This window comes from Typopeltis vanoorti, chromosome 9 (genome assembly GCF_054136105.1).
Source record: "Typopeltis vanoorti isolate ZY-2024b chromosome 9, IOZ_Tvanoo_1.0, whole genome shotgun sequence".
In the NCBI taxonomy this organism is placed as follows: Eukaryota; Metazoa; Arthropoda; class Arachnida; order Uropygi; family Thelyphonidae; genus Typopeltis; species Typopeltis vanoorti.
The window spans coordinates 3094011-3120105 of record NC_143557.1 but is presented as its reverse complement, the minus strand read 5'-3'; the positions used below and the strand labels follow the sequence as shown (position 1 = coordinate 3120105).

At 37.9% G+C, this 26095-nt stretch overlaps 1 protein-coding gene and 1 long non-coding RNA gene across 2 annotated transcripts in view; one reads left to right on the top strand and one right to left on the bottom strand.

Annotated features, from left to right (window-relative positions):
* LOC150102848 (uncharacterized) overlaps nt 1–26095 on the bottom strand; it is a 219378-nt gene that overhangs the window by 101270 nt on the left and 92013 nt on the right. The gene's annotated exons all lie outside the window — the stretch shown is intronic.
* The window catches only part of LOC150102849 (meteorin-like protein), a 45438-nt gene continuing 26436 nt past the window's right edge, over nt 7094–26095 (top strand). Inside the window, exon 1 of the mRNA XM_090397342.1 lies at nt 7094–7233. Coding sequence (XP_090253468.1) covers nt 7094–7233 — 140 coding nt within the window. The remainder of the gene's footprint in view (nt 7234–26095) is intronic.

The following is a 26095-nucleotide window of genomic DNA, read 5'->3' as shown; positions in this document are numbered from 1 at the left end:
CTAGGGCTAGGCAGGGGAAATGTTTCACCACTTGGCTATCAGGGCCAGAACAAGGGTATCATTCCTGGAAGTTGAATAAAGATGTGGTTAGTAGGGGTCTGAGGGACTAGATTTTTTGCTTGGAGAGTTGTGAATGAGTGGAATGGGTTCAAGGAGAGGTATGATAGATTGTATGGATAATTTCTGTTTCCTACAGTGAGTCTTCAGACTCCATGGAGATTCCTGTACAATAATAATAAATACTGGAATAAACATGGATACATTAAATAATGAATTTTAATATTAAAGTTAGTTTTAAACATGTTTTCAGTCAAGGAAGTGCCAACTTGGTTGGCTGAGTAAACATTCACAAATATCCCACCGTGGGCATGGATGTTTGTGAATGTCTTTAGGTGATGTTCAGTACCTGGTGCGAGACCACTATCCTGCCTGTTGAGATTTGACGTGGATGGAAAAAAAGTTCTAAAGCAGGATTTCGCCAGATTATCTAACCTCTAGCCCATCAGTTCCCAACCGGTGGTATGCGTACACCTGGGGGTACATGCTGGGCCGTTCTGGGGTACACGAAAATGATCAGTAATGGCAGAAAAATAAGTAAAGAACAAAATGAAAACGTTAGTTATGGAACAATAAATGTTAAGTTTGAATCACTGCTACTTTAAAAACAAGGGCTACAATTTATAGAAATTGGTTAAAACGGGGTACACAAGTGGAAAAAGGTTGGGAACCACTGCTCTAGCCTATCCAGGATTGCCTCTATATTTTGAAACGTCCTGTGCAAGATACGAATATGGACCCCAGATTTCTTGGGAAAAAAGCACACACAAAAAAGTAATTTTGTGGACTCAAAAAAAAGTTCTCACATTCTATCAATATGAATATTCATATCAAATTTTGAATAGAATTAAAAGTTTATAGGTGAAAAAATATATTAAATCTTTTGTCACAACTTGTAAAATTGAAGTTTTACTTAACTGACTGCCGAAAAACGAGTAATATTATGTCCAATAAAATAACTCCGCTGATGCATTTTATTTCCCATAAGGAGTAGGCGAAGCCATTTTAGTCCTAACTTTTGGAGGCTGAGGGGAAAGTGCAACCTCCACTGGTAGCCAATCAGAGACAGTGACCCCCAAGACTATCACTAATTATAAACAGCACCCAGAGAAGAGAGGTAGACAAGTGCCGCTATCTCGTGGTCCTTAACACAGTATGTTATTCTGAAATAGTGTGGCTTTTGTGGTCGATTTTCTTGAGTTTATGAAAAAAACCTCTTTCCTGTGACAGAGATCAACTAAGTCTGGAACTGGTTGAAGAAACAGAATAAGTTTCTCTATTCGGTAACTAGATTCGAAATGAGAACGGCTTAGGGCTAAGTATTATGTGCTCAAAATTTAAATATTTAGCTACTTTGTTTTCAGTTCATATAATCATGAACTGAAAACAAAAAACTAGTGTGATGATAAATTCTTGACAAATACAATATTATTATTATCTGAGGCCTCCAGGGAGTCAAGGACTCATTGAGGGAGGCTATAAATAATCCAAACCAGCTATCATACCTTTCCTTAAATTCATTCACACTGGATGCACTCACCATCCCTAAAGGCAAATTATTCCACTTACTCGCTGCTCTCTGGGAGAAAAACCTAGCTATTACCCCTTTCTTGACTGCAAATAAATTTAATTTCCATGGATACTCCCATGTTCTCTTCCCACCTTCCATATAACATAAAATTTCATCAGTTGATATCCTATAAGACCCATTCAAAAGTTTATAGACCTCTATCATATCACTCCTCTTTCTCCTGTTAACCGGAGTCTGCAATCAACATACTCTAAATCTGTCTTCATAATCTAAATCCCATAATTGAGATATCTTTGTAACTCTTCTTGTACCCTTTCCACAGGGCATGGCACTCTGAGTCAAGACTCAAAGCGGGAGACCCAACCTATCCACACAATCTATCATACCTCTCCTTGAACCCATTAACAGATGAAGCACTCAAAACTGACTGACAACCCATTCCACTCATTCACAACTCTCCAAGCAGAAAATCTAGTCCTCACACCTACTAACCACATAGATACTTTCAGTAATAACCTCTTTGTCTTCCCCCCCCCAAAAACCAAGTGTTGAAACATTTCTCCTGCATCAATTTTTCTCCTGCCTCAATGTTTCTTTCATATCCCCACTTTTTCTCTTATTCAACTTCTGCAATCCACACACCTTCAATTCAATCTATCCTCATAAGAAACATTCCACAGACCATACAGAAGATTCAGAGACGAGCAACTAAGATGGTGGCTCACTTCTGAATCTTCTCCACCGCTTCCTCATCCCCAGGAGACCAGACCTGAGCACAGTAATCCAGTGGATGTATCAAGGTCCTTTAAAGTGGAAAAACTTCCTTATCCCTACTTGTTAGTGTGTTCTTCAATAGCCAAGTAATCTTATAATGAGCTACTTTAGCAACCTCAGCAATATGCCCTGTGAACTAATTCTGTCTACCCCCATTGCTAAATCTCTAGTTTCATTTGTTTCCTGGAGTACAGTGTCATCAATGTAGTACACAGCATGTAATTTATTTATCTTAAAATGCATAATTTACATTTCTCCACATTAAGCTGACATCCATTGTATTTTGCCCATAATGTCAGCCAATTTAAATAGCCCTTCAAGCTCTCAACATTGCCTTAATTATTACTCTGTTTTCTCATCATCAGCAAACAACTGAATATTTTCTTTCCAGTTATTTCCTATATCATTTATGTATATATTAAAGAGCAATGGTCCCAGCGCTGCACTTTGCAGCACACCACTAGTCACCTATTTTTGGCTTGATTTTGCCCCTCCACATACCACTTTTTGATATCTGTCCAGCAGCCACCCTCTTATCCACTTAACCAGTGTCATATCCATCTCCATTTGTTATAATTTGCGTAAGTGTTCCCTGTGGTATTCTGTCAAAAGTCTTTGCAAAATCATTGTGTAGCCATTTCCTTTATCCAACTCAGCTGTTATTCTATTATAAAAAGTTAGTAAATTACTAAGGCATGAGCTACCCTTCACAAAGCCATATTGACCCTCATACAGTATCATATTTTTATCTACCCATTCTTCAATTCTGTTTTTGACCAAATTTTTCCAATACTTTTATCACCATGTCTGAGATACTGCTTGGTCCATAATTTGCTATTGAGTTTTAGAATCTCCATTATTATTCTTACCAAACCCAAGACCTCATGGAGTCAAAGACTCATCTGGGAGGTCCTTTTATCACACACACACAGAGCTCATCATAACGTGTTTTAAACACATTCAAACTTGCAGACACCACATTCCATTCTCAGGCAAAGCATTCCAATCATTCACAACTCTGCACGAAAAAAACCTGCCTCTCACTCCCCTACTCACATCCCTCTTTATACAGTTTCCAGGGATGACCTCTGGTTCTCCCCTGATCTCTCACTATTCTCGGTAAAACTTCTCTAGCATTAATCCTATAACAATCCCTTACCAACATGTAGGTCTCTATCATATCTCCCCCTCTTCCTCCAGTCCACCAGACACTGCAAATTACATCCTCTCAATCTTTCCTTACTCGACATTCCAGAGGTCAGAAACTACTTTAGTCACTTTCCTTTGGACCCTTTCCAACATCACTTCATCCTTCTGAAAACACGGTGACCAAATTTGGGCACAATAGTCCATGTGTGGCCTAATCAAAGCCTTATACAACAGAACAAGAATCTCCCTACTTCTACACGTCAGTGTCCTCCGCATCATTCCCAGAAGCCTTTGTGTTGTCTTCACAATTTTGGCAATGTGTCCCCTAAATTTTAGATCCTTATCCACTATCACCCCCAGATCTCTCATTTCCTCTACCTCCAACAATATATTCTCACCAAGCATAAATTCTGCATCCCATCTTTGTTTTCCAAATTTTAAAACCTTACATTTTGCAACATTGAACTCACATCCCCATTTTCCATGCCCAATCACTCAATCTATTCAAGTCTTCCTGTAAGGCCACATCTTCACTACACTTCATAGTTCTTCCCAACTTTGCATCATCTGCAAACAACTGATGAACCTAAAACAGACCCCTGAGGCACTCCACTAGTGACTTTCCTTTTCCTGGATATCGCTCCCCCATACACAACTTGTTGATACCTATCAAATAGCCAGTCTCCAGTCCAATGCACCAATCTAATATCCAACCCAATCTGCTCTAGTTTAACTGTCAACCTATCATGAGGTACTCTATCAAAAGCCTTTGCAAAATCCAAGTATATTACTGTGTATCCTTTTCCTCTGTCCAAGGAAGCAGTCACTTTATTGTAATAAGTAAGTAGATTACTAAAACATGACTTCCCTTTAGCAAATCCATACTGTCCACCAAAGATAATATCATTGTTATCAACCCAACTCTAGATCCTAGTTCTCACAAGCTTCTCCAACAACTTAACCACAACACCTGACACACAGATAGGCCTATAGTTTGATGCCCGAGTTCAATCACCTCCTTTATGAAGTGGCACAATCTTGCCCACCTTCCACTCCTTAGGAACTTGACCGAGTGCAAGACTCATTAAAAAAATATGTCAAGGCAGGTGTCAACTCCCTGGCACATTCTTTCAGAATACGTGGTGATATATTATCAAGTCCCACAGCTTTATTAACATCTAGTTTACTCAACTCCCCAAACACCTCTTGCTCACCTACAGTCAGTCTCTCCTCCCCCATCATCAACTGCTCTCAATCCCTCAATGAAGTCACATTCACAAGATTTTAAGATCTTTATGAACTGCTCATTAACTATCTCCACCACACATTCTGCATCAGCTGTCTTTATACCATTTTCTCCAATCAGTGTCATCCTTCCATAATTATTCTTTCTTTCAAGCTGTCTCCTGAGCTCTTCATAATCACCCATAATTATGCAGTGGAGATTCTAAAATTTTGTCCTCTTTCCACTCCCTTGGAACTCTACCAGACTTAAATGTTAAGTCTTAATTCGAACCCGTAACCTTTTGCAGGTTTGAATCCTGCTGTGGGCATGAATGTTTGCAATTGTCTATGAAAATACTCTGGTGGTGGTCAGCGGTAGATGGCGTTGGTGTAGATGATGAAGATAGTTGCAGGTGGTGGATTTGTGGAGACAGAATTGTAGAGTAGGTCCCCTCCCTCGATGAGTCTTTGGACTCCCTGGAGGTGTTACGTAATAATAGTAATGATAAAACAATAGTATAGATAAGCAACTAGCGACACAGATTTGACATAACGAAGGAGATAGTCTTCGTTGTGTCATGACCGTAGCCACCATTCGTATCCATACGCATGGTACTTTTGTACCTTGGGTGAGATAAGTTTTTTTTAAACATATACTGGAAAGTCTGCTCTAGAGACCAAACGGAGAACTTTTCAATCCACTGCAGACCTCCAATAAGCGTGAAGGTGGCTTCACACTGGATAATGAAATTCACTTCTCATGGAGAGGATAATCATGAACCTTCATGCCAATGACAGGATTTGAACCCTCAGACTGTTAGTTGAAAAGGAGATACAACTAACCAGGCGGGCAATTTTAACATATTGATTCCGTTGTTAATACAACAGAATTCAATTTAATACAATGGAATTCATGAGTGTTATTTATTTTCTGTGCCAAGCATGGGATCTCGTGGGACTGCACACCCACGAAGCCCTGAGCTTATCCATGGTATGGATGTTAGAGGGTTACCACCTCTTGTTAGTGGGATTCACATAAAAATTGAAATATGCTTTCAAATTGGTAATGTGGCCGGTTTGCAAGAAAGTGCCTACATCACATTATCAGGACGGCAGATTCTAGATGTTTAGCCGATTTTTTTTTTAATGCCTCTCTTTCTTTGAGAGGCTGAGGGTAGGCTCAAGTAGCACAACAAAATGTCCAGATGAATTTATTTTATGATGCTCTGTTTTTTAAAGGAATAATTTGAGATGCCAATAGGGGGAGATTAAGATCTATGACACAGTGCAATATCCTACATGGTTCTCTCTCAACTTTCTCTCTCTCACACACACACACACAGTTGCATCACTTGTTAAAGACCGACTTTGTCAAGTGGGTGCAGCCTAAGATATGATAAAATGTATCGACCACCTGAAGTGCATAAATTTTCTATAATTATGAACAAGCACCTCTTGCTTAGTAATCACTTTATCATTATTCAAAACAGCCACTAGTACTGCTTTTCTTATTCCACTTCACGGATACATTCATGGCTATCGTGAAATCATAGTTCAGTAGCTTTTCTTTAATTAAACGTTATTATTTAAATCCATGTAGGATATTGCACTGTGTCATAGATCTTAATCTCCCCCCTATTGACATCTCAAATTATTCCTTTAAAAAACAGAGCATCATAAAATAAATTCATCTGGACATTTTAATCTTTAATGGCATAATATCTGAGAGAATATTCTGAATTTATAATAGAAATTATTAACAGGTTTTGATTAAAGTCTTAAGAATTTACCAGTCTTCTGAATCTTGTTAAAAAGGTTATTTAGATGTAAATCTTTTCTGACCTGAAAATTTTGAAGATTTCTCTGATACAATTCTTGATTATATTACGCAACAACATATTAGATATGCATACAGTATTACTACTCAGCACCCTCTTCCGAAGGAGTAGGATTCTCGTTTATTCTGAAATCGAAACCTATTCTCTCCTCTGGCAATGTTCAATAAATTCAACAGAGGGCAGCACTCTTCTCCCATATTACACAGGCGTAGTGACGTCGGGAGTATCTTAGCAATCAAATGACATGTGGTAGTTGGCGTTTGGCGGGATGGTTTATCGCATTAAGGCGTAGTGGTTTTAATCCTGGGTTTTCTAATATTCTGTTTACGTCGTCCACCGCTAATTGCTCAACATTTCTCTAGGACGTGCTTGGAATACAGGAAATAAGTGGAGGCTTCCGTCCAGACGGTCTGTTTTATAAATCGGAGCTAAGCCGAGATATGCGACACTTGCTACCGTAAGATGCAGCGTACGGTTCTTTGGAAAGTGTCGTATTGAATGCGATGGTGTAACTTCCTCCATGTGTGCCCTGACAACTCCAGCATCCCACGTCTGCTCGAGCTACGCTGTATTTTGGACAATTCTTTTGATCGTTACTTACCACCTGGGAAAAGTGTGTGGCCGTAGCTATTCGTCAGACAGCTGCGACTGGGTCGGAAGGTGAGTCTTAAAAACCACGTGTATGTTGAATTTGAAACGTTCTCGCTTTTGTAGTAAACGTACAATCGACAAATTAGTTAGCAGCGTTTACGACACGTTGATGGATATTGGAACTGCCAATCATAGTACTCGACTACCTGCGCGCGACTATCGATCATTCCCGAGTACTACGATTGGCAATTTAAATGTACTCAATAAATTCGCTACTTGGTAAATATCCTAAAATGAAATGCGAAATTCCAACTACTAAAATATCTGCTACGTAACGAAAATAAACACTCAAAGTATAAGTAATTTCTCTGAGAAATGAATTGTAGTTTATATGCATCTTCTGGCAGTTGCACTAAAAATAATTCTCAGCATTGCCCTCATCCTCTGGGTTAAGTACGATGGTTGAGGAAATCAGAAAACAATAATTTGGAGGATTGGGGATGAGGGAAAAGGCTTCAGCACCTGCTTGTCCATAGGTTCTAATCGTCATTCCATTCGATTTGAGTCAATCATCTAATTTTTGATTCGGTTTATAATGAAACAGTAGTGAAGTCAGTCTGGAAGATATGGAAATTAATTAAGAGTTCTACATAGAAAAGGACATCAACAGTGAGCTGGCGAGGCTGAATCAGAATTAAGGCAGCTGCAGGAACAGGGCAGTTAGAGAAGAGTGTGGCTGCGCATTAGCAGAAGGTTGAAAGATAGGACAGTGGGGGCCCATTTGTGAAGAATGTAGAAGCAGTTAAGATGGCAGGCACACCTTCGTGTTTAAGAGGAGGGATAATAAGCAGTGACCGATGCTGTAGAGAGGAAGGAGGGAAAGTGTAGATGAATTGACTGTGTTGAGTAGAACAAATACGAGGAGGTTTGAATGAGGCAGCATGGGATTCGATTAGAGATGAAAAGAATTGGTGTACTGTTGGATGATAGCAGAGAGCTGAGGAGAAGGGCAATGATTAAGCATGATACGTCATCTACGATGCATGAGAAAACTGACCTCGAGTATCATCTGATTCTCGGGGTCAGTCATGCTGTCATCTGGGTGCATCGAGATAAATTTGAGGGTGGGGGAGTTGTTTTCTGAACTTGGTCTGCTTCTAACAGAGGGCAACGTGAAGCTGCGTAAGCTGATACCGAGATGAAGAAGCGAATAGAGGACACGGAAATTAACATTAAGCAGCAGCGTTCTGGGGGGAAGGCTATCGGCAAAAATGCGAGATGAATTGCGGTGGATGAAAAATTGGATCTCGGTGATTGTATCAGTGGGAGCAGCAAAATCAAAGGTGTTGGCCTGAAAGTGAAGAATTCTGGGATGGAAATGGAGAGCAAGCATGCCGGAGGCTAGAAAAGTTCCGTGTTTAGGTTCTAGAACAAGTTTCCGTATTATATAAAAACAAATCTTTAGTCCACCAACGCTACTAAAGGTTTACAATGCGATGGTGAACTTGTTGTGACGTAACTTGAACATAGTAAAAAAAAAAACATATTAAGCGCCTGTTCGAGGGAGAGTAAGAAATGAAAGGTGAGGAGTTTGTGGCCATGCTGGTTCAGCTAGTTGATCCCCAGATGCCTGTCAGTGAGGCCAGTTTGACACAAGATGACATACTGTCAAGAATAAAATATAACGAACACTATTTTGAAGAAGATAAAAGGGGGATTCTTTTGCAAGTGGAAGATGAAGGAAGCACTTGGGAGACTGATGTGAGGTGCTGGGAAATATTCGGGAAGATGAGATCAACGCTAGAGTAAAGAGTTCCTTAAGATGCAGGCAGCAAAGTGTTGGAGTTGCAAGACTTCATCATCATCAAATTCCTGCCGTGTATCCTCAAGGGGGTGTACAGGATATGATAGTACTACATGAAAAATTTACATCATTACTAACTTCCTATCTACAATTTTCCTCCAAATCAATCTGTTCTGTCAAGACTCCAACATTATCAGATCTTATATTTCTGTCATCTAAGGCACTTTTTTACTGTATCAGTCCACAGTGATTTTATCAATTACACAGTGATAATGCAACTTACCGCAATGACTGCATTTGGCGGGAGTGAGATTATGCGCTTTCACAGCGGGACGTGGCTAGTTGGTGCAAGCGTCTTCATTGAAGGAAAGAGAAGTGGAAAGTACAGAGCAAGAGACACTCAGGAAACCAGTGTAGATGATCGGTTGGCAACCTGAATACAGGGTTAGTTGACATGATCCAGCCGTGGAAGGGGGGGGGGGGGTCGGACCGTTATGTTCACGAGTTGTTTAATTTATGTTAATAAAGGTTTGCGATAAGATATTCAATTTTAGAAATTGAATATCTGCGGCGGTTTGTGAAGATCAACGAGGAAAACATTTCAACGTCAAGTGTTGTCATGCGTTTATGTGCTAAAGATACAAGTGAGGATAAAGTGATAGTTCCACTGTACAAGACGCTAATTAATCAGACCATTTGTGGCTTTCTGAGTACAAATGTAATCACGTAGGGAGCGTTTCTCAAAGGGTGATCTTCGGGTCCGTGGAACTTCCCGAGATACTTGGAAGGTCTCTGCTAGATCAAGACTGAAATACTCCTCCTTCAAACTTCATATTCGTGTGTAATTTCTTCATATACTTCAACCGAAACATATGAAAATCCAACTGTCTTCTATTAAGCCAGATTTGCAAAAATGTAAAATACCACTCTTCTTTCTTTCTCTCTCTCTCTCTCTCTTTAATGGAAAAAGGTTATTTTTCAAAAAAAAGTTATTCACAGTAACAAGCAGTTTACAAGCTAACAAGTAGTGCGTGATGTGATCGAGGAAAATCTTCGTCTCCTGTCCTCACGCGTGGAGTGCAGGTAATGCCTTCAATGGCGCACCCAGGATTTGATCTTGGGGGAGTGGGGGGGGGGGGGGTTGAACGGATAAAAATATTTTTAATACAATGAATTTGCATTAAAAATATTTTTATCCGTTCAACTTCATTCATTCAATAAAATTCATTAGGTGATTATAAAAATTTATTTCAAGAATAAAATCCAGTTTTCTTTTCTTTTTACAAAGCTCTTGAATTATTTCAGTCGTGGTTACGTGTGTGTATATATATATAGCAAAGCCAGTCCGTTCAATCGTGATTGTGTCATGGTAGATCTTAAATAGGTTTTTAAAAGGCGTAAGTTAGAAAATGACCTTTCACTGAAGCGTGTTGTTACCGGAAGCGTTGCAAATATTTTTAATAAGTTATAGATGTTAGGATATATCATTCTGTCACACTTTGAAACTGCATCAACGGCATTTTTGCATGGAGTTATTGCAAACGGTTTTTCAAATTTCTTATACCACAGCTTGAATTCGGCGTTCAAAATTGCTGGATTTGTATAAGGCAAATCAACGGCATAAAATTTACACAATTGACGAAAATCTTCTATTGCACTTGCTGTTCGAGCATCTTTTCTATTTGGTAGAAGAGAAAAAAAAAATATTTCAAAATGTTGCGGTGCCGAGTGAAACGTTCATGAAGTTGAGTCAATATTTGGTCAATAAATGGAATGAAATAGTTCTCCTGAAATACTCTTCTACAGAATCGGCTGGAACATTTGGACCTTAATGTTTGTTTTGATGAAGTCCTTGCCTTTTTAATGTCAATATTAAAATTATTGGCTTTTATACATGCTTCATCGTAAATATCTTTAAATGAAGAATCTGGTGTTTCACGAACGGTATTTAATTGAGCCACAACATCATCAACAAAATTTAGGGCAATTAAGAGGTCACTGTCAGATTTTTGCATTATTTTAGACAATGGTAAGGTGCACGCAAATATTTTTTGCAAGCTAAATAAAGATATTATAAATCTTAAAGATATTAATATTATAATATTATAAACAACAAGGACGTCCTGTCTTTTAGGAATATTGAAGAAATTGTGTACCTTTTCAATTATGCCAATGCAATTTCTTATTTGTCACAGATATAGCATTTCCAAGTGCCAAATTCAAACTATGTGATGCACAATGAACATATAAAGCTTGTCGATATTATTATTACATAACATCTCCAGGTAGTCCAAAGACATATCGAGGAAGGGCACCTACTCTACATCTGTCCGTCTTCACCAACCACAACCATCATCTACACCAGTGATGGCGAACTTTTTTTTATCCAGGTGTGTCAAACATCTTTTTTTAAATATTGACGTTGTTGATGTGCCACTTGCATACGTGCATTATAAATGTAACTACTTAATCATAGATGGTGACTTATACATATCATATTAGGCTATTTATTTAATAGGACATTGATATACAATCTATGAATTCATATTATACAATTAATTTAATAAACTGAAATTAGTTTTTTCATCAGAATACCAATATTTTTCAACATCCAAGGTGTGTCACCAGAAACCCTCAAGTGTGTCGGTGCTGACACGCGTGTCAGGTTCGCCATCACTGATCTACACCACCGCTGTCTACTGCCGACCACTACCACTAGTATTTTCACAGACCATCACAAACATCCATGTCCACGGCGGGAATTCGAACTCGCAGCCTTTTGGCTGGAGAGTCGGCCAACCAGGCCGGATATATGGATAAAAAGTAAAACAAAGTTTTAATTTTTATTAAACAAATAAATAAAATGATGTAATTATGTTACTATTTACTTTTAATGAGTTGGATGAGCTTCTCGACCTTGCAGAGTTGCTGGATATCTGGCTCAATATTGGTCAACTTTAGTCGAAGATCGGCACACACACTAAGACGAATCTGTATTTTGTTTTTATTTGAAGGAGCGATGAAATTCCTTTTTCAGAAAGATACGTTGTAGAAAACTGCACGACGATTTTCGACTTCTTCAAATAATTCGGGAAACTCACTTCTCACTGAATGCTACTTCAAGAATCGAGCCAAACCACGATCACGGAATTGCATTTTAAGCACAGTGTCACTTGAAAGCTCAATTAGCTGCTCTTTTTTCGATAACGAAAGTTCGTTCTCGTGACTGCAAGCCTGAAATGGATCGTGAAATCACAGAAATTTCTTATAAAAAGTTATCCGGAAAATGTTTCCAAATTCTGTTTCAGAGTTTTGAGGTGGACACAAACCCTTTCCCAGTGGTTAAATTCTAAACTAATAAGTTTCGGGGCACTATACAAAATAACCAATTGTATTTACCTTTTGAATACTATCCGGGGAAGCTCCAAACCTCCCCGTCCCTTTCATCACGCGTTCGTAATCAGGCTACAGTTGATATTGACTTTATATACACATTCAAAGCTGTAAACAGTTGTTGAAACAATAATGTAGGCCTAATTACGGTAAAGGGAGAAAAGTCACAAAACAGAAAAATGTTCCTACATTTTTCGTTTGCGAGCATAATCCTACAAACTAACCAATTGTATTTACCTTTGAATGCGATCCACTGGTCGAGTGTCCAGCAAGTCAGCAAATCTTTCCTTTCGTTCAGCGTATTATCGCATTGCAGCTGATGGGAATTCTGTTTCTGTGGATTCGTTACAGACCTCTTTCTCTTCCGAAACTACACACAAACTGTCATTACAAACCCTTTTGTATTAGCACTGTCATCCGAGATATTTTTCCGTTTAAAGAAGGTACCAATGTACTTATCCATAATTGAAATACCGTACTTACTCGAATATAACTCTCACCCCTGATTTTACTTTTGGAAAAAAGAAATTAAAACGTTTCGCATATACCTCGCAAATGAAAAAAGCTGAAACACGTCAGAGCAGGGCGAGAGTAACTTGCTACCGCAATAAACAACACGCCCTCCCCCAATAGCCCCTATATTGCAGAGGCAAGAAAAACAAGTACAGTGGTACCTTGGTTTGCGAGCATAATTCGTTCCGGAAACGTGCTCGTAATCCAAAGCTCTCGTACATCAAAGCGAATTTCCCCATAAGAAATAATAGAAACTCAGCTGATTCTTTCCAAAACTCAAAAATATTCATATAAAAATGATTAATACAAAATACATAAAGTAATCGAATTTATTAATTACATTACAATTCCATATTACAGTAAATACAATTAATTGTTTGGGTAGGACGACTTTCATTGTCACTAACGGAATCACTGCTATCTGTCTCATCGCAATTAAAAACTTGCTGCGGCAGGTAACACTCGGAAACCATGAGCTTCTGAAACTCGACAACGAACGCCACAGCTGCCTTTGCGTCCGGACTCGCAGCCTCTCCGTGCCTCACAACACTATGGATGCCACTTCTTTCAACCCTTTTCTTCATTGGGGTCATTGTCGTAGTACAGTTAATAAAGAACAGTCACTACATTTGGAAATAAAAAATAAAAAAATGCTTTACGCACACACACGTGGTCACAACGCTAGCACGAATGTTGACTATACGAATGAGGTATGCCGACTGAGACCGCGCAAGCGAGACGATTACCCACAATCCCGAGCGGCGTGTGATCACGTGACGCTCGGCAGACAAAGCGTATAGGTAATACAGTACTCGTATTGCAAGACCTCGCTCGTTCATCAAGTTAAAATTTATTAAAAATTTTTGCTCGTCTTGCGAAACACTCGCAGACCAAGTTACTCGCAATCCAATGTACCACTGTACTTTTATTATGTCAGTGAATAAGGTATAAGCAGTCTGTGTAATATTTCTCAACAAATAGTGCAATTAGAGACAACTGGATTAAAACGACACTAATTAATAAATCGCATGTCCCCTCATACAGAAACTATGCTGTATATATAGACTCAAGCAAAACCATATGTTGCACCGCAAACACAGTATCTAACTAAAAACTATTGTTATTAATTAGATTGTGTGAGTTCGTTCAGCAGCAATAAAATTCAACCGAAAGTGTTAAAATTCGTAAACGTGTTAAAACTACGATATGTATATATATACACACAAGGCTGGCCTTCTCTATAAAGGGGGCCCGGGTGCAAGAAACCTTTTGGGGCCCTAAAATAATTTTCAAAGGTAAAAATTAAAGGATTCGAAATAAACGTATTGTAAAACCTCTTACCTGCAAATAGGCACAGGAAAACAAACAAACAAAAAAAAAAAATCGAAATATAACAGGTTAACATAACGTTTACTGAACACAAAACAAACGTATTAAATTATTAAAATAAATAAATATTTAACAGAAACAAAAGTAACCTGGCTCACCAACTAGCGCACAAAAACTATTGACAATTAATTATTGTTTAAAGTAATAAAAAAAATTAATTTAAGCACATAAAAAAATAAATAGGTTTACTATTTAGAGGCCTAGTTTTACTGACACATATATTGCTTAATATGTACTTATTTAAATATGCGATTTTGTTTTTGCTATGTCATTAATAATTTCCAAAAAATTACAATTTTTGGCAATTTCCTTTTCGATGCTTAATGTAGCAAGTGCATTTAAGCGTTCTTCGCACATACTTGACCGAAGATAATTCTTTATCAATTTTAATTTGCTAAAAGAACGCTCTGCACTTGCTGTAGTAACTGGTAACGTAAAGAAAATTTTCAATACAGTTAGCACATTTGGAAATAGTTCATTATAACTATTATTTAATATATATTGCAATATGTCTTGCGCATTATTTACATTTTTTTTTTTTGATCCAAGATCAATTCTCGTAACAAATCAATTTCCTGGATTAAGTCTTGATTACATCTTTACTATAATATTTTACAAACTCCCTTGAGCGGTTTTCTAGTTCTTTTTTTTTATTGTTTTTATATCAGTGATTAATTCAAAATAAGAAATAACATTGGGTATATTTTTAAATCTCTCATCTATTTGTACAATAACAGTATCGATCACGACGTTGAAAAAGTGACATCTAAATTCTTCTACCGGTTTAGTAAAACTTCATCTTCTGCTAGTTCGGAAAATAATCTTTTTCTTTTTCGAATTATTTTTTCATGGAAGTCTTCGAAAATATTCAAGTTTCGTGCTATTATTTTTGCGTCGTCTAAAAATGTGTTAAATTTTGATCTTAAATTTTGGATTTCATTTTTAATTTTATTCACTAAATTAAAAGCAGAGTCAAGAACAATTGTTTTTGCTTGAAATAGTTTGTTGATACTATTAATTTTTGACAATATTGTAAACCACACCGATAAGCTTAAAATAAATGGCATTTCTTGTAATGAATCTAGTCGACTTTTAGCTTCGGATACTGCTGTATTATCATTAATTGCACCAATAAATTCTTCTAAGGCATTATAAGTTTGTTCAAACTGTGTATACACTGCTTTGACTGCGTCTACTTTGGCTTCCCATCGAGTATCACGTAATGGTTTAAGCTTAATGTTTAAATGGTTTGGTATAATTTCCCACCTTTTTGTAGATGCAGAAAATACGCAGTATAAACGTTGCAATATTCCGAAAAAATTTTTACAATATGTACTACTGGAAGCAGCATCACAAATTATCAAATTAAAAGAATGTGATAAGCATGGTACATAAATTGCATGAGGGTTTAAACCAGGGGTCGCTAAACTTCTTTGACCGTCGACCCCTTAAAGAGTTTCTTGACTTTTTATCGACCCCCTTATTTTACTATTACGTAATTATGACAGGACAAGCAAAAAAAAGACGCTTATGTGAGTTTTTAGATTGTTTATTTTATAGTTACAGTGTTTCTTGTATGTATAATATAGTATATATTATTATATTGGATTAACGTCAAATGTTAATAAGGACGTCAAAAACGTCCTTATTAACATTACATATTTGATAGGAGGGATAAATAATATATATAATTTAATTTAGATAACAAAATAATAATACAATCTTCCTATAGGTAATATAGGATGTACCACGGGCGGGAACCACGGACATCTGTTTATTGGTGAATACGTCATTTTGGCCTACATGATTGGCCTCCGTAACTATTTTCATGACCTTGCTCCATCTTACAGGTTCTATTCATGTCACTGTTCCCACGATTCCCTCTTAATTGCGTTGTCATTCAGGATGGAGGTAATCCAAGCTAACCGAACTAAATATTACCCGTACAATGATGTCTTATATTTTTCTGTCGACCCCTGAGCCCGAATCGACCCCTAACAATGTTATATCGATCCCTGGGGGTCAATATCGACCACTTTGGCGACCACTGGTTTAAACTAATTATTCTAGATTGTACGCCTTTATATGTTCCCTTCATATTGCTACTGTTATCGTATGCTTGCCCTCTACAATTCATAATATCTAAATCAAGCTCACCTATTCTTTTTAAAAGCGAATTTGCTAGTCCTTCACCAGTCACATCAGTTACTTTAATAAATCCTATAAATGACTCATTTATAATTAATTTTTTGTCTACAAAATTTACATATCTAATAATTATTGAAGTTTGTTCCTTGTGAGAAATATCAGGAGTACAATCTATTTGGATACCGTAATATATAGCTGCTTTTATATCGTCTTTAATTTTATTAAGGACTTCATTACCTAATGCAGCAATAATTTCCTCTTGAAATCTATGCGCCAAATGATGCACAATTCTTTTTTTCGTATTTTTAATTCTGTTTACATGATCCATTAACACAGGAGCATATTTACTTAATAATTCTATTAAACTCAAAACATTTCCATTATTCGGCGTTCCTATTGTTTCATTGGATCCTCGAAATGACTAAAAATAGAATTACATCTACAATTCTTGGGAATAGTAATTTTAGACGTTCCGTTTCTTTATTTATATTAATTTGATTTGTTCTGTCAACAGTGGAACATAAATTAAGCCTTTTTAATAATTCTCTTGCCAAGCAATAAAGGAATTAAAGTGACCAACAGAAAGCTCATGATCTCGAATTACAGATGACAGTTTTCTCCATTTATTAAAACCATATATAAATCGTGTTGATTGATCATATATTGATCAATATTGATCGTAGCAATTTCGTTGTCAGATTTATTTTGTAGCCATGAAAACAAATCTGCTTGTGACTTTTTGAGATTTTGCTTTTCTGCTGATTTCCTTTTTTGACACCCAGAGGGATACTTTCTTGGCATGGACATTATGGGTTAGGCTTTGCCTGTCGAATAAGTAAATAATATTAAATATTTTTATCCCATGAATTAACAAAGAGTTAAATAAGCACATACTTTTTACAATATTACAAAATTTTAGAAACACTCAAGGAACGTGTTTATTTTTTCGTTTGTTTACTTCAGTAAATCAGTTTCACCCTTATCTATCACTATTAAATGAGTTGAAATTAACGTAGTTGAGATCTAATCACGTGCAGACAACACTTCATAATCCTGAATATTGATAATACCTTTCACATAGCTTTAAAAATAACTTACCGTATTTACTGGAATATAACTGGTCCTCGCATATAACTCGCACACCTGATTTTACTTTGCGAAAAAAAAAAAAAAGAAATTGAAAAGTTTCGTGTAACCTCGCACAGAAATAAAAAGTTTAATCACGTTCACCTCATGGCAATAGTGACTCGCTTCCCGTGGCAAACCACGCACCCTTCCATACTAGCCAATACGTCTGCAGACGCAAGTAAAAGCAGGTCGTTTTATTGTATCACCGAATAAGGTACAAACATTTGCAGTCTGTATAATATATTTCTCAACAAATAGTGCAATTAGAGACAGCTGGGATAAAAAATGGCACTAGCTAATGAATCGCATGTCCCTTCCCCCCAAAAACAATGCTATTTAGCCGCAAGCAAAACCATATGCTGCACTGACAAACACTAAAAACTAGATGTGTGGGAGTCTGTCCCCCCCCCCCCCCAGCTCAAATGCAGAGCAACAATAAAAATCAACAGAAAGTGTTAAAATTCGTAAACGTGTTAAAGCTAGGAAATATATAGTGAATATTGTTATGGCACTTTCAGATATTGAATTTGGTTGAAGAGAATTAGCATTTCAATTCAAAAATTGTCTGCTGACTTTTATCTTTGGCTCGCGCGATCTTTTGTTAATACCGCACCAATCATATGCACATATCTTTACTGGCCTAGTACCATGGCTGTCTGTTCATTAGTCATTCGTGAAGGATTATTCATTATCTCAAGTCTTGTAAATTACTGTTAATTTTTGGTTGAAATAATGGGAAAGCAGATGGTGCTATTTGGGTAGGACGCACACAACGAAACTGCTCTCTAGGCAGGAAATAGCAATTGCAATATATGGGGGATTTAACGAAAAAAACTGAAAATCAATGTAAAGCAAATTTGCTTTTATATCTAATAAGTTAAACATATTAATTGACAATAAATACTTCCAATCCATATTTCAATGACTTACGATTTAATAAAATCCAAATACACTTTAGAAAACGGATACGTTCTTTACGAAACACGAAAAGATGTATATAAAATGACGGTAAAGGAGCCACGCCACGTCTGGATGCCTGACGAATAATGCAACAACTGAAGTAGACAATACTTGTACATCAGTATATCGCGGAGATATATCGATGGCTTGGAAATAGGATGTTTGTTTCTAATTTTCTTATTACTTATTATTATTGAAACAGTTGGTAGAGTTTAATTAATTGTTGCATTTTTATTTGGTATAGCTGTACATAATAAAATTGTATTATATTAACTTAAAATATGTGTCAGCGAAGATGTTTGAAATGTATTTTTTATTTAATTATTTTTCAAGATGAGCCCTGGGTTGCGTGCCTGAAAAAAGGCATTGGCATACCACGTTTGACAGGCATGTTAAGGGTTGTCCACCCCTGCTCTAGACTAATCATATATAAAGAATATAATAAATATTTTTTTCAACGGTTTCGATAACGAGCCAAATGATATAAATGTGCAACAGATTAGAAAAAAACTAATGATGAATCAGGCATTTTAGCATAAAAACGAAATCATGTTTGTTAATTTTATACACTGCATAAACGCATCAAAAGGGTTAAGCAAAAAACCCTAATATAATAGAGAAACACAGAGATATTATTATTACTGGGGGCCCTAAAATCCTGTCGATGAAATCCCTTCAGTTATAAGCAAAATGAGAAGAAGAAAAAATAAAATAAAATAAAATAAAATAAAAAATACGTTTCAGCAAATGTGTACCGACTCTTGCTGTTATGGCAGTTTCATGTATTATTGGAATTCAGTTGAAGAGAGTTAGCATTTCAACTCAATTGTCAGCTTGCTTTTTGCGCGATTTCCGAAATATATATAAATACTGGAGTTAGCTCACAACACATTTTGTCTAAGTATTACTTAGCACTTCTGAAGATATATTGAGCCTTTGTTGAAGGAAGAAAACCTTCAACAATGAAAATCAATAAACAACAAGCAATTGGTTGAAATGTGGTCATGTGGACAACACATGTTCACTTCAAAATCTGACAAAACAGCAAGGGAAGGTAGAAGCAATAAAGCCATATTGTTTTTCCCTTCACCCCTCTTTTATTCATCGTCATTCTGCCGCTACAAATTAAAATAGTGGCAGAATGTTCATGGAATGAACATTCTGCTGCTATTTTTTTTTAAGTATTCATTTTATTTTAATAATTTTTACTTATTTATTCAATTTTAATTTGTTTTGTTTGGATAATTAAAATATATAGATTTATTTGGTTAATTTAAACCTGTGGACCACCTGTCCCATCGTCATGGACCATAGGTTAAGAAACACTGCTATAGGGTTCTCTCACCTTATGTGATCCCTAATTCATAAGTAGTATACCAATAGAAGACACGACACAACATAAATAAAAAATGAATTTTAATTAGGAAAAGTATTTTGGAAAATTTTCTAGTGTTTTTTTTTAACTTTTTTGGGGGGGTCCTTTGTCCCCTCCTTGGGTGCGCCACTGAATGCCTTGATGGGTATAATCAACAAGTCGTAATTAACCAGTACAGTGGTTCCACGTGCCAGCCGCTAGACTGTACAGCGTCAAGAGGTTTCCCGGCTTGCTGACCCAGAATCGTAGGAATATGTCACGGCCACTCGTATTTGAATACGCCCTGCGGGGCAGTTATCCTACTAATATGATGTTCAAGTTACGTTACAACACTTCACCCCACTTAATGACTGCACACAGAGTTGTGCCACTGGTTGTCGCGATGAGCCCGTGGTACAAGAGCAAAAGAATATTGCCCGGTGTAGCATGTTTACACGTTGGGTACGACATGAAAAACTCGTAATTAAGCATTTCCCCACGTAAAAATGCAAATTATGCCCGTCCTTCAAACTCGGTATTATTCCCTATCAATTAAAATAAAAAGGGGGTGGGGCATTCTTTTTCAGACTTCCGTGGAATCAGATTCGTATTTAGAGATCGCTTCTTTGAAATAATTGTGTTAATATCAACACAAGTATTCGCGGTGTCTTTTGCTCTGTCTTATTCAAAAATGTTATTTCACTTAGTTTCGAAGCTGTTTTGCTATTTGCAACTGAAACTAACAAGTAGCACAAAGGTTTAGTAGTAGTGTTGACGTTTTTGACCTAAAAAAAAAAAGCAATCCGAGTCGTCAGTGATCATGATCATTGCCGCTTAGTCCGTTGAATACTGCATTAAGGATTAGACATTCCCTGCATTCTGCACCTCGTTTTTGTTTGCATCATCGTGCACCGTGTCCAAGGAGGTGGTGGTCCCCTACTAAATAAACATTTCCTCATTTATAATATGGCACTCGCGGTGCCAATAAATGTTATTTCCGCCCCACTTGAACTGCAGTTTCAATCTGTGGTTCAACCGTTACTAGCTCGGTTATACTCGATGAAGTCCGAAATTTAATTTTAATGCACGATAAGAAATAATTACTGAAATATTAGTATTTAGCAGATAAAACCTTGCCATGACGCATGAAACAGCATCCTCTTCCAGGTCTTTTAAAAAAGCACGAGGAACTCGAAGATGCTCTTCGGATTAGCCAAGCTTAATGGGATGTGGAAGATTTTCGCTTTTCTTAGTTTTATGGCCTTTTAATTTTTGGGTTGGCCAGACGAATCCTTGTTGTCCCTCGTTCCTTTTCCCACCCGAAAAAACTGCGATCGCTGTATTTACGGATAGTGTGCAAGGTGGAATGCCACTCAAGCATGCTCGTAAAAATATTCGGATGAACCAGCAACGTCCTTTTCTGGTGATGAAAAGTTTCACTACGTCAAAGTCACGCGCTGATATATATTTTTTGAAAGAAATCTCTTCCTTCAATCCCCGCCCGCCGGCACGATGTAGTCGACCAGAAATCTGACGTTCATTTCCTTATTACAGTCGCATTTGAACTATTTATCAGCCCAACGCCGCTTCCCGGATTTCGCGAGGCATCGGTCGTCGTTTAGTTGGTCCCAGCATTGGCGGAACGATGACAATGCGTCGTCATGGCGATCTTGCGGCACGCACCAAAAACCAAAGGGCCGTCATGTGACACGTGCCTGTTTGTTTGGGAAGGAAGTGATGAAGGCGATATCACGGTGCTGTCCTCGATGTTCAAATCCATTCTCTGCATGTGCACGAGGAGTAAGCGAACCCTGGTCAGTCGGGAATAGTTAGTTGCGCTTAACGGTAAGTAGGTTAAGTCCAATATTTTAAAACAAATAACGATGCCGTCTCGTTACAGGGTGGTGGAAAGTTTACTCGAACTGTCTTCATGGTCAAGAAGTGCGCGAGCAAATTACTTCAAAAATGTTTAAAAAATTCTTGATATCAGCGATCAGGAATTAGTGAAACGTTGAAAACTGCTGGAATTCTGCCTAGAAATGAAACGGTATATTTTTTCTAATTCGCTAGTAAGAGCAGAGTATTTCGCATCGGGAGGAAAAGATCGAGTCCTTCGCTGACATTCATGGAATCTCCGCAATTCTGTTGGATGCTATCCGCTCGGCCACACACACACACACACCTTGCAACTGTTTGAAATGAGTGAAAAAAGTTTACGAAAGAGATTCAAAATTAGCCTGAAGTGCCCTCTCTTTCCCCAGTCTCTAACAGTCATATTGACGAAATGGGAGAAAGACATCGGTTCGAATCCCATCGAGGCCTTTAAACCTGAGGGCGAGGCCGCCGGTCTCATACGGCGGGGGAAGGGCTTTCCTTCTAGTCAGGGATTGCACTTCTACTTTTATTTTATTTTTTTACCCTGACGTATTTGAGAAATAGCAAGAAGAGTGAAAAGATGACAAATGGATCCTAAAGCATGCCGGATGACTGCACTACGAGTACTGATAAGATGCTGAAAACGCCATGAGATTTCAAGAGTTTCTTCTTTAATACTGTCATCGAGTCTTGAAATTAGTCGAGAGATCATTTTGGAAGTACCATGCGACACAAATCCGTAATTACTTCATCTTCTTGCGGAAGCGAAATATTAAGCTGCGTAAATGCCGCTTACTGATTTACCAATCGTAATTTTGTAATCCTTCACCGTTAGTTTCTTTCACATGGGGACGCATTACGCAGTAGTTAATCTTCACCTTCGCATGATTTTATATGAAAATACGTCAGAAAAGTTCGCCAACTGCAGAGAGAACAAAATATCGTCGCCTCTGAAAAGCCAAGAAGGTACTTTTGTTCTTTAAATTTTCGTCGTACTTAAGTGCCCCCTTTTAGCGTTTGCCGAGAGAGAAAGTGTTTTGTTCCGGATGATGAGCTGCCCACAGGATGGCGCATGAAAGTATGCGCCAACAATAAAAACCACTTACTAATGGAGATGCAGACACTTAAATTTGCAGTTTCTCAGTCGAACGAACCTCGGTAAGAAAAAGAAAAAAGTCTTGATATGCGAAACTTAGGGAGGTTAGCTGACGCTTAGAAACGATGCGTAACAGCAACGAGTTGCGCTGCTGTCTGGTGCGTTCATACTTTTATAGCAGTCATTCGGGCACCACAAAACATCTTCTCAATGTTTTGCCGCCTATTCAGCAAACGCAGTTCATTGATTACCGCGACTTTCCCTAATATTTCTTTGGTGGTAAAAGTGGCTGCAATTCTCTTTTCAAAGTGAGGAGGGGTGGGAGAGAAATTTGTCACGCAGCCGAGTTCGGCTGCGCGATCTGAACGGAGAGGGGAGGAGAGAGACTTAGCAATGTAATGCACAGTTCCCCCCTTCAGAGACGAGCAACTCATTCCAAACAAGTTCCGAGTTTAATTCTTTCCCAGTCTTCAGAATTACTTATTTTAGCCAGTCTTGGCCAGTTTCGTTCCTGCTTGTTAATAAGGTAAATGGAAGAATCTGGTTAGGACTTGCACGTAATCGAATTGGTTCCCCAACGCACATTTAATACTATTACTTACGAAAATGCAAAGCAAAGTGGACCCCCCCCCCCCGAAAAACTTTATAATGAAAGATTGAAAGCATTATCAAGATGAAACTAATATAGCGAAATATGAAGATTATTATTATTATACGAGCACCTCCACGGAGTCCGTGGAGGTGTTCTAACACAACAGTCGAACCAAAGCACTTTATTGGAAAATCCTACATCATCCCACAAAACACCATTTCAATGGGACCTACCGTATCGCACAAGAGCCATCAAACCCGACGCAGATATTCAGTGGAGAATGTGGCACAATGTATTACCCACTCCAACTATATTGCGAAAATTTAACTCAGATAACTGCCTGTTCTGCTACCAATCAGGAACAGTCCGGCATATCTACTTGGAATGCCCAGTCAACACCCAATTAATCAGTTTGCTCGGAAAACGGCAGCTCTCACCTGTGGTAGTCTTCATACAGAAGAGGAGTATTTCACTCTCGTCCATGCAGAGTCAAATAATCATTCATTCTGCAATTACCTCTTTCACTGCGAAAGCAGTAATATTCAGCTTCTACCTCAGACATACAAGACCAGACAGCTCAGCAACTTCACAGAGAGAGGCAACTGACCAACTCCTTGCAGCCTTCAAACAAAAGGTGAGAAGACGGATCCTACACGAGCATCACCACCACCACAAGCAAAACAACACCTTAGATCTTTTCCACCAAGACTGGAATCCACGAATCTACTCCTGGCTGAGCAGGGCGACTGCATCATAGTCCACTTTCCAGCATATCCCCCCCCAAAGGAAAGGGGGAAGAAAGATTTTGTGTGCTTAACAGTGTGAATATCAATCAGCTGTCAACCTCATGTAAATAGATAATATTGTACTATAGTAACTGTTATGTTCTTACATATACATGTCAAAATAACTGTTAATGGCTGTAATTTAAAAAAAAAAGTAATTCGCCTTATAACTGATATTTCGAGGTAACATACCTCAACAAGAGTATGAGCATGTAACCTCTCTGCCTGACTGCAGAGAACCAAAAACCGGTTAATCCTGTACATAAGATTGCTGTTTACAATAAAAAATATATATATACACTTGTTTATTTTACTCCTTGAACTACGTTCAGGCGCAAACTTAATTGTTTGCTTACTTGGGATTAGAAGTAAAATAAACAAGTTTATAAAATTACTTGGTAACCCTAATATACATTACCCAAGGTAAAAAAAAAAAAAAAAAACTTATTTACGTATATGCAGTGGTATTGGCTGCAAATTATCGATACGATGAAAGATATGAACACGAAAAGAAAAAAAAACGGATGTGCTATGACAGTCATAACAAAGAGACGCAGAAAATCCTTTGTAGGGCTTTGGATCAGACAAGGCGATTGCTGAAGTTCCTGTTTGTTTACCACAATTTGTGGATGAAATGGTATCAGAATTTAAGGGACAAATTATATTAAAATGTAAACTTGGCTGGATATGCAGACAGCGTTGTATAACCTGCAGGTTATACTACAACGTCCAAGCAAATTAAGATGACCTCCAAGCACAATTACGGTATACCTGCGGTTTTAACGGATGCAGTGGAGGGTAAGAGTGGTGTCTGTCCTTAAAATTGAGAATCCCTCTTAAAAAAAAGTGTCGATTATGAAACCAGAAGTCCGTTAAATAACAAATTATACAGTTTGAGGGAAAAAAAAAACACGGCGCCACCATTGTTTGCGTGAAAACAACCCATTTCACTTGGTTATATCATCGTCATTAGTGTTCCGTCTCTTGACAGGTCCAATGGTATAACTCAGCAGATTCTCTTCCTCCAATTTCCTCTGTCCGTTATAAACACGAATACAAATTGATCGCATTTTTATTTTATGCTCCTCCAGTAGACAACACACGGCATAACAAATGAATCGCATCACTTTACAGAAAATGTAATCAGTTCTTCATCGCCGCAAGAAGTGGTCAGTCACTCTGCCACGTGTGATCAGGAGAAAGAAAGTGGGCGCCATCTGCTGAGAAGATACTCGCGATATAAAGCGATAAAGGTTTCGATCGGCTTGAAGAAAGCGTCCATTTTCAAATGAGTTTTGGAAGATGGCTGCTTACAAATAACGATCTCTGAAAGCTCGGAAGGGACAGTAACACGGGTGAACTCCAATAAGTGAATAAATCGTACATCTTAATGAGATCTTAATTGAGACGGTTTGATTTTGCATCTCGTGGCTCTTCTCGCGTTTTCTTTCAGTTTCATCACGAGCCACAACTTTCTCTCTCTGTGAATATCCAGAATCGCCATCTTTCTCTGGCCTCAGCAAAATAGCATCTTCTGTTATTTCCCTTTCGTTGACGTTCCTTGTGGTCCTCTTAAAGTCACCCTTTACGGTTCTTTAAATCGTCCACGTTTCCATTTTCGAGTTTTGGCCATTTGCTGCTTTCCAAGTGGCTGCGAAGATGGAAATTGCCGATTTCCGGATGGAACTTCTCGAATTTCGTAATGTACTTTGCCCGCACGTTTGTTTCTTCGGTCTCATCTTCTAATACGAATATTATCTCCTTAGAAAATGTTTTCAATCAATCAGCGAGTTAGCCGGTCTCGCAACTGGAGTTTTTAGTCTGTCGACCAGGCCAGGAGAACACACGCAATTGACACACAAAAATATTATAACCAAAAGCAGCTTCTTGTTGG